Source organism: Acanthisitta chloris, unplaced genomic scaffold, assembly GCF_000695815.1.
Source record: "Acanthisitta chloris isolate BGI_N310 unplaced genomic scaffold, ASM69581v1 scaffold12459, whole genome shotgun sequence".
Taxonomy (NCBI): Eukaryota; Metazoa; Chordata; class Aves; order Passeriformes; family Acanthisittidae; genus Acanthisitta; species Acanthisitta chloris.
Window position 1 is genome coordinate 1,197 of NW_008690894.1, and position 13,809 is coordinate 15,005.

General features: G+C 37.1%; 1 protein-coding gene across 1 annotated transcript in view; it reads right to left on the minus strand.

Moving 5' to 3' along the window:
- Positions 1–231: 231 nt before the first annotated feature.
- Positions 232–13,809, minus strand: part of SDCCAG8 (serologically defined colon cancer antigen 8) — a gene marked incomplete at both ends in the record, with an annotated part of 42,711 nt that continues 29,133 nt past the window's right edge. The window contains 2 exon segments of the mRNA XM_009082008.1: positions 232–340; positions 2,480–2,616. Coding sequence (XP_009080256.1) covers positions 232–340; positions 2,480–2,616 — 246 coding nt within the window.

Sequence of the window (13,809 nt, forward strand, 5' to 3'; positions counted from 1 at the left end):
TTGGAATTGTCCAAGAAATTTGAAGCAATAGCCAGAAACAATCTGAACAATGGAAAACTACAATTACCCTGGATAAAAATATCTCCATGTTTCTTAAGTGGCATATATTACATTGATATGATGTGTAATATCTGGAGCAAAATGAATAATAATAGATACTAAAATATAAATTAAAAAATAAGGAAGCATGTCCAAGTAATAAAAGGGACTGGATAAGAAAAATATACTAACCTGTATTTTTCTGACATTTGTTCCAACTTCCTTGCCAACATACAACATTCTTCCTTTATTTTTGCTATGAATGTATTCTGGGAGGTCAGCAATGAATCCAGTTCTTCTACTAGAAATCACAGAATTATAAAACTAGAAAGTTACTTTACAATGATATAAATTTATAGATAGAAACATATAGACTAAGATATAATTCTATGTAGTCTTAATTTCTTTCCTCTAGATCCTTCTGGTTTTGGCATGTTTTTTAAACGTCAGCTACTTGGACATGGAATTAAGATATCGTCATTCACCAAATTAAGGCTCTATGTCAGAATAAGCTTAAGTGTTAAAGTGATGTTGCCACTGAATCTGGTATTGTAAGAGAAGAATCACCATGAAGACTAGGTATCTTAATGTGGTGGTTTTGCTTTTTAGCTGGAAGTTCGTTGACATTTCTAGGAGGAATAAAATTGGCAAACCATGCTTCAGCAGACTTTTGCTTGCTCAACTGGTGCAGAGGATACACTGGCAGACTCAAATGCTCACACTGTAGACTCATTTCAGTATCTCCTCAAAGAAGTGGTTCTTTTGTTTTCTGTGTCCTGAGCTTACTATGACTAATATTTTTTTCACTTTAATGATAAGATATAGACTGTCCAGTGACAGCTGCAGTCGAACCGTTTTATAAATTAATTTTTCGTTACTATCAGACCGGGCTGCACCAAAACTCATGACTTAAAATTCACGCATTCTTTCAAAAGGAAGACACTGCAAAATGATGTTTCTTGATTGCTGCTTTTAAAATCAGAGAAAACAAGACCACTCTTACACAAATTCCTTGTATGTGTGTAGGGTCATAATACACAAGGGTTTCTTTATATACATAATAAATTACTATAATTTTCAACTCCTTCTAATCCTACTAGAGATATATAAAAACAAACCCAGACATAATGTTGTTTCATTTCTGTATGCTGCGACAATTTATGCACCAGGAGAGTAAATTACATCTCTCTTGTGCAAAATTACACTTGGTCATATGCAGATGTGCCGGCTAGAAGAGGGGAAAATGATTCTGAGAGCTTCTTTTCTTTTCCTACAGTGTAGACAACAGCCATAATATAGCTGTTTGCATTCCCTGAGCACAGGGAAAGGTCCTCTAGTACTATGATAATGCTGAAAAAAAGGCAGAAAATCAGATGGCAGATGTAAACATGACTGCTACCTCAGGTACTATCTGCCACTGCTTAGGATTAATACATGTTACATAGTTTTCTCGAAGGCATTCCAGGAATGGTGGGTAAAACCAATATTTCATTAAACATATGAGTATACCATGTTCCATAGAAGCTTGAGCTCCTCCTCTTTACCATGCTCAGGGATCAGAGATTTCCTCTCTAAAAATCTTATAAAAAAAATTTTATTTGTCATTTGGCTTTATGGTGGTTTGTTTGTTTGTTTATAATATGCATCTTTATAAATGTGGTTGGCATAGTACTTCACAATTAAAAAAGGCTTTTTTTTGCTGGTTTGAAAAGCCCATTTTACTTCCAGATTAAAGTTAGAAGTTATTGATTGGCTAAGTCAATGCAATGAAGTCCCCTATTAAGAGAACCTGAAGTATGCAAGGGATTAAACATCTTTCTTCTAGATTTAGGATTTGGGGAGGGGGGCACATGGTAATGCTAAAAATGTTTGAGGCTGCAAAGATTAAATAAAGGAACATATCAATTTGGAGCCAGTGAATTACATCCAGCTGCGACAGTGAATTAAGAACCGATTAATGGCTAAAGCTTTTCTCCAGTTTGGATGCCGAAGCAAACTCATTAAGCTTTTAGAGTAGCTATAATGTGTGTACTGTGGGAACTGTTCAATGCTATTCAGGAGACTTTAACTGTAAGCTCAGAGCATTTCCCGCAGAGCTTCTGATGCTATTTTCTTTATATAACATGTGTGCCTGAAAATCCGGCCAAAAACAAGCCCTTTGTTTTTCTACTTTGTTGTGGTCTCTCTCAGCTTTACGTTTCTTGAACACAGGTAAATAAACTCATAATCCAGATGGTGCAACAGATGTGAGAGCAGCACTCTGAAATCAACAGACAGTGGGCAATACTTTCCATTTTCTCTTTTAAACGCTAACTAATATGTAATTCGGAATCTCCGGTGTAGTTAGCATCTGCTCCCTTCGGCCAGCCAAAGGTTACAGGTGTTCCTGATGTCATTTCACAGTAAGGCGTGGGCCTGGCTTGTGAGTGAGTGCCCAGGCTCTAATCTTCAGTTTTCTCATGCTGGGCCTCCATTTGCTGCATCTTCTGTGTCAGCTCCTGCTCTCTTTGCTGGGCCTGAAGGGCTCGGGCCTTTGCTTCATTGCTAATGCTGTGCTGAATGCTCTCTTTCTCCATTCTATAAAAAAAATAACCAAATAGGAAATAAAGAAAAATAAATATCATATACTGAAGGTGCTAAATGAAATAGGTAAAAGCAGAACATTCAATTAAAAACGACAAAAAATCTGGCCAAGCTGTTCACATTAAACATTCTCCTCCTACTTCAGGTTATACAAACTGACCTTTCTCTTACAATGTCAAACATTCTCCAGTGACTAGTAGAAAATGGATAAAAAATATGATTTATTTCCTGAGAGAAAATTGGCCTTGCAGACAAAAATAGGATTTTATTTTTAAAAATTTTAAATACAACCTCTTTTTCATAAGGAAGCTCACCAGCATCCACTTCGCATTGAACAGATTATTTGCATTTTGTTTTAAATGCTATTTGTTTAATTCTGTAATGAAGCTTAGGGACCTGACCCCGAGATGGACTGGTTCCCAGTGAACCAGCAGGAGATAAGTCAATGGGAGCAATTGCCACAGTGCTCATAATACAGCTACTCTGAAAGCTTAATGAGTTTTCTTAAGCAACCAAACAAGTTTTAACTATTAATTTATGTAAATAGGAGATGAATGCAACCATTACAATGGAGAAGACTGCTAGCACCACACAGGCCCAGCCCCTTGTTGTTCTGCTCACTGGGGGGTTGTACAAGAAGGTCTAAAGCCCAGTACTATTATTGAAGTACGCAGGCAAGAGAGCAATTTACTTGACCAGATATGCAAGATGGGGCAATCTACTCCTGAGGCAAAACAAATGCTAGACTACCACACTCCATTGAAGCATTTTATTTAATGCAAGCCAAGCAAAAACAGCATGGAAAATAAAACCCCAAAAAGATATACGCATATAAATTAGAAAAGGTCCTGAACTGCAAATTCATATCTAGACTTTCCCAAAGGTCGTGAATATTTATCTGCTGTACATTGGGATCCAGATTCAAACCGTCAGTGAGTTCACACATACAAGGATTGATTTCTAGATTTCAAGTGACATAATCACGTACCTTTCTACTGAGACAACATTCAATAGCTTGGGATAGGTTTCAATAAAGTCTTGTAAACATATTTTCTTCTAGGGATAATACCTATTTCAGGGGAGTATAAAAGAGAACACGGGCATAGATCACGTAAGGATAAAGCCACATCTCATGTGGCTGCTGCACTTAACCCTTGGATCAGTGCCTAATAACCCATCCGAGATATTGCAATATCTCAGCATGACACACACAATGTTAAATCTTCTCTCTCAAATTTACCCCAAAGCAATACAAATGGTGGGTCACATTACACTAATTCCTGGTCCTGATGTTGCAAGCCCTACCTTAGGCAAAACTCCCTTGGAAATCACAGGCAGTTTTTTCTGAGGTAAGACAGAGAATATGTTTAGATAGCAAGAATATTACAGCATTAAGGAAACAAAGCTCATTTTTAAAGGAAATATCATACATTGAACTGCACTTTATCACATCACTCTCAGAATTACTTCGTAACCATATTGGGGCTATCCCAAGGAGTGATGTTTGCATCATTTCCTACAAGTAAGCTCCAAATATGGAAAGTATTAAAAAGAAATTTTTTTCCATATTTGCTGGAAACCAGACTATGTAAACCCCTTCCCTTTTACAAATGGTGTTTGCCTACAGAAAGCTGTCATGAGCACTGGGCTGCTCAAAAAACCCAACAAAAACACACCAGCATCTCACACATCCTCCCAACACTTCCAGTTAAAGAAAGTATCAGTAGCCCAGTATTTCATTTAACAGGGTCTCTCTTATGTGAGAAGGCTGTGTGCAGTTGGGTGCTGTGCGGTCATCTGGCACACAGCTGGCTGGCTAGCATTCTGCTGGGGGTAGCCTTCAGCATGCATCAAGCTGCACAGCTCAAGCTACCAAGGCAAGCCTGTAAAGGTCCATTCCTCATTGCTAGTGTCTCTCCTGATGAATAAATGCTAAGAGACAAATTTGAAATAAATGGAGAATACACTGACACCAGAAACACTCTCTTATTAAGGGGACCCGTACAAAAAAAACCCACTCAACTTCTGTTACTGTACAGAGCCAACTATTGGGAGCTCTGAAACCATGGATGTGTGGCAAGTTCCCTATGACTGAAGTATATATGGAATGGTTCAAGATGAGTTTATACAGTGGATAAAAACTCAATTGTAAGATTAGGAAAACACAGGTAATTATTACACAGAGGGGCAGCTTCTTGGAATCTAGAAAATCTGGACATTAAAACACATCCAGTGCCACACAAAGAGCAATATCTGAGGTGCTCAGAGCTGCTGAGGAACAAAAACATTTCCTGAAGCCAAAGCTGCCTAAATGGAATGGCAAGTCTTTTACCCACACCTTGTACTGACACATTCCAGGCTCTCTAAATTCAATCTCTCTGCCCTCCTACTGAAAATTTCCCCAACACATATACAGAGAAAGAAGATGTAAAAAAAAGCCTAAAACATGCAGAAGATGGTCCAAGAGATTTCAGGTTCTACTGGTAATATTCCTGCTACAAGCAGTAAATACTGCAGGAGTTTTAGAAGGTTTGACACTGGCTGCTTATTTGCAATTACTCTGGATTGGGAAAGAAGGGGAGCTTGATTTAAGAAAAAGAATCTATGGACTGTAAGACAGAAGGAAACAATCCTTAGTCCCCCAGCATTAGTGTGAAGATACCAGAAGTCTCCTCCTACAAAACTATCAGAATTTCTCATATTCACTAAAGGAAAGCACAGGGACAACATAAAGCAAAGCTACAACACACTAATTTTGCTGAACAGGTAAGATCTCAATCACAAGTAACAGCTAAAGATTAATCATTCCAGAACTTTTAAAAATGTCATCTCTAGAGATCAAAAACAGGGGACAGAGTGGTTAAAGTGCGACAGCCCGTTCTCTACTCGAATGCAAACATCAACTCAAAACTGGAGACGGTAGCAAAAATTACAGTTCTTTCACACAGTACCCATTGCAAAACACTAAACAAATGTCCATCTGATAATGAGTTTGCATTTGATCACAACACTGATTGGTGACTTTTTTTGTGCCATGAAGTCAGAAGCTCAAAAAACTCATTCATGGAGACTAACTTGAGCTCTTCTTGAGCCCTGTTCGAAGCACAAGTTTTCCACATGGATTTTAGTTTGAAATACCAACTATTTTGAGACTGCCAAAAGCCATAGTTAACTTAGTTAACTAGTTTTCATATCTCAGTGACCTGGATATTGGTTTGCAGTGCACGAAAGCTATGCTTTCTATATGTTCTTGACAAAACAAAAAGCACTGTAAATTGTAGCCTAAACATAAAGAAGAAAATTGCCATCACTGGCAAACCTTATAAAAATCCTCTCAGAAAATGAAGCAAAATTAATTTTGACCTCAAAGCTAACATAAAAGTATGCTGGCTGAATTTGAGCCATCAAATCTAATTTAAAAAACAGCAACAGAAAACCCCAAACCAACCCAAAACCAAAAACACCACAACACCTTTCCCAGCTCTAACAAACGAAATACTGGATCACGGATCCATTTTCAATAGAAGACTGCTCTCTGCCAAATGGCTTTGCAGTAAAGAAACATGAAGGATATAAAGACTAGTGATATAAAAGTCATATTTGACATAAATAATAGCTCATCTATTTTTGACTGCAAAAGAACAGAATTTAGATGATAAAACGTTGAATTTCACAAAACAGTTATTAGTGGATATTTCTGAAAGACTTTTTTCATTCTGGTAACAGTAAAAATACAAAAAGAAAAATACAGGATGATTCTCAATGTGCAGTTTAGCCTCTGATTGGAGACATCCAGTAAATATTCTGACAAAGCAACTATGATTTGTAGGAACCATGCTTCCTATATTGATTATTTGATTTTTCCATGAGAGCAACATGTGGCATTTTGTAAAATGCTAATGGATCCATTAGTAAGGGCTATGAACTTAATTTGACAAATTAAAATAGTCTAGCAATTAGTTCAGTAACATACAAGACGCTACCATAATACTATTTTTCACGTCTTCATATTAATTATAGCTGAAATGTAACTATAAATCATTTTAGCTTTCATATACACTTACTTTAAACTGAACTTCATAAATCATTAAGGAGTAGTTAGCACTTACTGTTGAAAATGTTTGAGATATATGAACTAACAAGACTGTTGTCTAAATGATGACCAGTCCTGGAACTCCACACCAACACTCCTCCTTGGGCAGCAAGAGGACCAGTCAAGCCTAACACTGATGCTTTTACTACATGCCTCAGTGACTGAGCACAGACCTCTTTCCTAGACAACATGCAGCCAAGTGGGCCAGCACTGTGAACCACCTCACAACAAATCATCTCAGAAGAGGGATAGGACACACCTGAAGGCTCTCTCAGCTTTTTCAGAGGGAATGAGCTTTCTCTCACAGCATTTTTGAAAATAAATGTATAGCACAAGCTTCTCTACGAAACTGAAAAACAGTTTTGGGAAGGTACCCAAACATTTTATTCCCAGTATCTTTAATAAAATCTAGCATGAAGGCACTCATATCAATTACAATGCTTTCGAAAGTAGGACTTGAAACTCTACATATATTAGGAACTCTAAAGACCAATAACTTTGGGTGCAAAGACTCCGGAATATTTTATGCCATCTACTCTGCAAGCTTTCCACAACATAGGTCTAGTGGATTGTCCACTACAAGCAGCTTTCTGAACCACGTTCCCGTTGGTTATTTCAGGTTATTACTTCAGCTACAAGTGTAAAGGGAAGAATGGAAAATCAGAGTATAGCCTTGCTCTTCTCTCAGGCTACAGGAAAGAAAAAACCAAAGCACCAAACAAACCACACATCAACATTCACAGGGAAAAAAAAGAAAGAAGCAAAGCTGAAACAAGAGGTCACAATACCTGTCCTATCCTGTAAGGGGAAACATGAGAAAAACATTTGCAATCTCTTACTTTACTACCAGAAAGTATTCAAAAACTGCAATGATAAAGGTCATAAAAGAATATATATAGAATAAGATCACACTTCACAAATTTCTTCCCTCTGTATTCCATATGTATCTTCAAAAATATGTCAGACACAGAAGTATAAGGGCTCAGGTTTTGGGTTTTTTTTCAGGTCAGCAGACAAGCCTAAAGGTTGGTCTGCAAATATGAAAAAAAAAACCCAAACAATTTACCAAGAAGTCATTCTCCCCAGGAATAGTCTTAAATAATTTTCTCTATTAATGTAAAACTCCTAAAACTCCTTTCAGACCTGACTTTCAATTTAACAGCACTGCAGTATCCTATTCAGCTATTTATAATGAAGAACGTGTTTACTGAGTTCTATCATATGCTTATCCCTTCTCACTATTTTCTAACAGTTAAGGAAGGAAATGCAACACAGTAAGACCCATAATTCTACAGGTAAATAGGTTTTAAGTGTAACTATGCTTCAAAATTATTACTTTCCAGACCTTCTAAATTAAGAGAGCTCTAGACCATGTATCTTGTCCATATGTTTGGATCAACTCAATTAGAAGAATCAGAATCGCAAGACTTCTTCCTTCCCCTTAAGTCAGGCTTCCAGCATCCTTTTGTTTAGCATTGATTGTTTTGGTTATCATCCTCTGTAAGGCCTATGAATTTTCATCTAATAGGTCCTTGTTAATACCTACAGTCACTACAAATGAGGACATACATAGCTGGACAGCATTTCATTATTTCCTCTTATAAAACACTGTAGATATTTTTTGCCATCTGAATTTTTGTAATAAAGGTTTTGATTTCTTCAGTGCATGTGTCAATCCATGCTGGACTGGCTCAATTTTACAGCTCCTGGTGCTTTTACAGGGCAGAAGGAAAGGCATGAAATGAATGTTATGACAAAAAAAAAAAATAAATGAAAAACAAGATATGCATGTGCATGCTTGAGCAAGAATTATGTAGAAATACCTTTTAAAAGCATCATGATCAGGTCATTTCTTTAAACCTCTCCAAGGAGCTGAAAAACTGCCCTTCCTGTATCCCATTGAGGGAATTACCCACTGAGTTGCTCTTTTTGTCTGTTTCTGGGAGCTGACTGGATGCTGATTCTGGAGCTGGCTGCCAGGTCTTCTCAGCAGAAAGCTCAAGTTTCTGGAAACTGCCCCAGCCAGCACACTGTGTTTGGTGAGCTTCAGTAAAATCTATATTTGCCTGGTCAAATTTTGCAGAGATCTAACTATTAATTTAATTGGTAGAACCAAAGGACTGAATCAGTGTTCAGGATACATGTGGGCATATTCATGAGAACTGAGGTTCAAAAAAACCCCAAACTTAAATTTTGTTTATTTTACATTAGTTGAGAAATAGCTTCCTATATCAGAGTTTTCTCCTCATAACCATGAGAAGCTGAAACTATTACAAGCAATTAGAAAAGTTATATAAAGGTCAAGGGGTAAAAAATTAAGCATTCTAATTGATTCAGCTCTCTAAATATTTATCTGCAAAGTCAGAAGGTACTACAGAAATAACTTGAAAGTACAAACACCTTTAAAGTATGTTAACGAACTAACCAAACAAAACTTTTCACTACCCTACTTGAGATAAAAGACTGGAAAAGTCAACCCTGCCAGGCTGCTGCTACTACTCCACAAAAGCACCTCGAAAAACAAGAAACACTTTTGGGAGAGGAAAAAAAAGGAAAGGTTAAGCTCTGTACTCATTAACAACCTTGTCAAGAGACTAACTACAACTATTTGACAAATTACCTTGAAACAATTTTCCCCATAATTCAGATAACTAGCCAACCCCATTCCCAGAACTCAAATAATGTCAACCCGTTACACTATGTTCCACTTTACTCTGGGAATTTAAATTTTGCTGAAACAGAAATCAGTGCATTTGACTTTCTTGTTTCCATTGAATTTTTTCCCCATCTTTCTCTATTTAAAATGAAGCTACACCATTGGAACTGGCTTATAACTTTTACATATATTTTAACTTTAAAAAATAACAAGAGGTCTACAAAAACAACAGAACACTAAGTGTAAAATTTTCACTTTGCCCTTTAAGCCCTACTGAGGCATCAGAAGATATTACACATTAATGGCTGTGTGTGAAATAAATTATTACTATTTTTTAGCATTTGCTGTATTTGAAAACTACTGAAAAATTATCTCCACTAACTGGAGATATTAATGGGCATGAAAAAGATGAAAAGCTGTAGGGGCATAGGAAGAGACATATTGAGTATTACTCCTATGAAAGTTTATATGAAATAAAGAATCTTGAATATAGTTAGCTTGAATATATACATGACTGATGATATATTCCATCTCTACTTCTATCTACCAGGTCAGTTAATAAAATTAAAGGACAGGATTTTTCACTTTAAATTCAGGCTAAAAGAAAAAATTTGCAAATACCTAGACAATAATAAGGTTTTATTCTTCTATTATGCTTTCACGATATATGCAGAAAGCTACTAGTTAATCAATGTAGACAATAACTTGTTTTCAATCTGGATAGATTTTTGCTGTATCAAGTCACATCCAAATATGATCCTCAACTGCCCTCTATTTCATCGGTAGAGAAGAAAAAAGTGTCTCTAAGAGTAATTAACATCTCATATTAGGTCAAATATACTGACTTGGAATCAAAATCTGATTTTTCCAGCACATCTGTAAGCCTTGCCAGCAAGATACTTACCTTGTAAGTAAACACCCATTCTCCTGTGACTATTACCATCAGATTGTGAATTATTGTGAATATTGTGAATACAGAGTAGAAGTTGCATGGGAAGATGAACATGAGAAGAGGCGATTTTTGTGAAGTCTTAGTATGCAGCCCTAGCACTCCACAGTCCTGCCTACCTTTCTCTGGAATATTCTACCTTTGTTCCACAAGCCCCATTTATTTACAAATGGCTGAATGCTGAAATAATTGCTTAGTACATAAGATTTTTACAGGCACCTACTCCATATACATGAACTTATCTAAATTATTTTCACTATATTGAAAATAAAAGAGTAATTTTCCTAACTTATGGTGATTCTTGAATTTGGCACCAGCAGCCTCTTACAATGCAGCTTCAGGACAGATTGAATCCAGCCTAGGGTGACATTGTCGGTATAAGAGGTGTGGTCTTTTTTTCATCCTCTTATAATTAGCAGTCACACCACTTATTCTTCAAGAAATTATTCTTTTTCAACCTGATTAACTCCCTGAACAACCTAATCATACAGGTGCCCATCTTCCAGTGTCAGCAGAAGCAAGGGCTTGGCAGTATGTGGCCAGACATAGCCATATATTACCACTCTGGGGATTTGCCTTTTCAGCATAGACTTAGATCAGCTTCAAACAACTGCGACTCTGTACTCCAAGGCTCAGCTTGTTAATACAGTAAATCCAACCATCAGGCTCCTACCATTGAATCAAAAAATGATGCAGCTAAATGATGCAGAGACCTGATCTGCTATGAACTCACTCTGCCAATTTAAATTTGTTCAAAACCCCAATGTTTTTGGTACGTTAACTTTGTACCAGCAAGCTTTATGCTGAATCAGGTATCATCTGTCCTTCCTGCAGCTGGCATAAAGTCAGCATAAACACTGCATTGCACGCTCTAACCAACTCAAAAGGAAAGTGACCATGTGCTCACACATGATCCAGATCAGATCAGCACAGCTGAATGATCCAGTAGATCACAGATGTGCTACGAATAACTGCTGAACAAGTCACCTGCATTTCTCACAGACGTTAGGTTTGGACACACAACCTGCACTTAAGCTGCCACAGGCCTCTACGTGGAAGTTGTTAATGATACCCAACTACTGCTGAAGTTAAGAAGAAGTTGAGCAATGTTTTTTTCCTGCCTCCAAAGGACCAAGCCTCACAAGAACAGCTTGGGAAAAAGCAGAACAATTTGACAGAAAAAAAAGGGTTCTTCAGCATGACAATTTGAAAGACAGTATTTGATGTTCAAGGAATTTGATCTAGGGTGAGCTAGACTTCTACCCCATCCTACAGCAAGATACCACGTATTCCAGCAGACTGACAGACTTGTGACCAAAAGCAAGAAAGATGAGAAATACTGTGTTAACATTACATTGTTACATCTACTGTTGCTGATTTGCTCTAGATGTTACAGACACATCCCAATAAAAGGCATGCTTATCTGCTCACATATCATAGGAGCTAGATACAAACAGGTGAATTAAAAAATAAAAACCCAGCCTTATATGCCTTTTATTAATTTGGTCAACTGTGGCATAATGTTTGTATTCTCCTATGTAACTGGTCTGCACATTAGTACTCGAAATAATGGACAGGCAGTATAACAGTTGGGGGGGTTTGGTGGTCGTTTGTTTTGGTGGGGTTTTTTTTTTTTTGGTCAGGCTATAAATCTCTCTTCTTTATGCTGTCAAGAGTAAGGGAGAAACATATTTCAATAGCAACTTTAAAACGAAACTCACAAATTACTACCATTATGTTAAGTGCTAGATATCCCACTGTGCAGTTTTGCTTTGTGAATTTTTACCTTCTTCCATGCACACTTTTAGCCACTGATCGCACAGCCTTTCAGTGTTTTCTGCCTTTTCCTTTAAATAAACTGGCTCTGGCTCCTTCCATCTGGTTCCCCTTCCGTCAGCAACCCTGCACCTGTTCACACCTCCTCTCCTGTTGGATTCCACTGAACATTTCCTCCTCTGCCAGGGCTATTCTGGCACTCGCAACCTTTCTGTCATTCAATCCATCTGTCAGAAGTGAACTTTGTTTACCGCAAGCTTCTGCTTTCTTCTTCAAGAAGCAAAGCCCCTCAAGGTCATTGTCAAATGAACTGTCGGTGTAGATTTAAATCCACTTCTGCTAACCAGCAGCAGATGAAGTTCTTTACAGTCCTGTATTTGTGAAGTTTGGGGTATAGGAGAAATAATACAGAAGCAAAAGAATAGCTTTTAATCATCATTTGTTAAGTCCAACAGCTAATGTGCTTTTCATCATATATGTATATCTGTTCCTTCTTGCTAAGGCAGTAGAATCAGAGAAAGATCTTGCAGAGCTATGCTAAGAAATAGAAAAGGCTCATAAAAATATTGCCAATAAAATAATAAATGAAAGCTTTTGACTCTCATTTTAACACCATGTAACAGATACTGACTAAAAATGCAAAAAAAAAAAAAAAAGGGAACAGTTGAATGAGTAAGTTTACAGTAAAACCTTAAAGTGGCCAACAGCATTCACTGTAAACTATTTAATCTGCAACATTTTTTTTAGCTTACTTACTGATGTTTCAAATGCAACACCATTTAAGGGAAAAAAAATACTGAATATTTTTTTCCTGTTTTCAAGCCTTGTTAAACACACATATGCAACTCTTTGTTAGAAAACTGCCTTCCACACTGAGGCAAATTGTAAAAATTCTTTGTCAGGGCTGAGACAAAATTCACACTGTCAACAGGATACATTATTTTTAGCAATTCCGGTGCCCATATTTTTTTTCAGGGATACACTGTGATAACCAAAAGTTCCTGAATTATTAACTAACCTCCTTGACAGTCTAAGTCTTCTAAAATAAGAAATACCTTTCAATTTCACTGCATACCTCAGGTATCCTTTTAAAAAAAATGAAATCTTTCACCAAGATTAAATGCAGTACCAGAAAATAAAATACATATTTTAAGTTTTGTAAGCAATTCTAATGAACCACCCATTTTATTATCCTTTTACCAAAAATGAATATAAAGTAAAGCTTTCTGGGATCAAATCCAGGAGGTAATCCAATCTCATTAGCAGAAATGCATTTATACTTAAGTTAGGTCTGAATTTGACTCTAATGAAAATTGCACTGACAAATACTGCACAAGTTTAGCTGAATAATAACTTAATACTGGTACATCCCTCATATAGAGATTAGTCCCTGCATTTGCAAGGGACTATTTTCTGATGCTATGATCATCTTCCATAAGAAACTACATGCAGGTGAACAAATGTACTGGAAATAGGAGAGGAACTCTGCTACAAAAAGAATGTGCAGCAGTGTCCCACCTGACTACAGAGAAACTTTTATTCCCCAGTTTGATTTAAGCTCTGTAGAAGGCAACTGACCAACGAGGAGAAACTAATCTAGAACGGTTGCTCCTATTTCTACACGAATGTCGTTTGATACTCAAACCACCCAGAACACCAGGGCAACCAACAGCAGCACACTATTCACCTTGCCACGCTGCCACACAGCCAGGG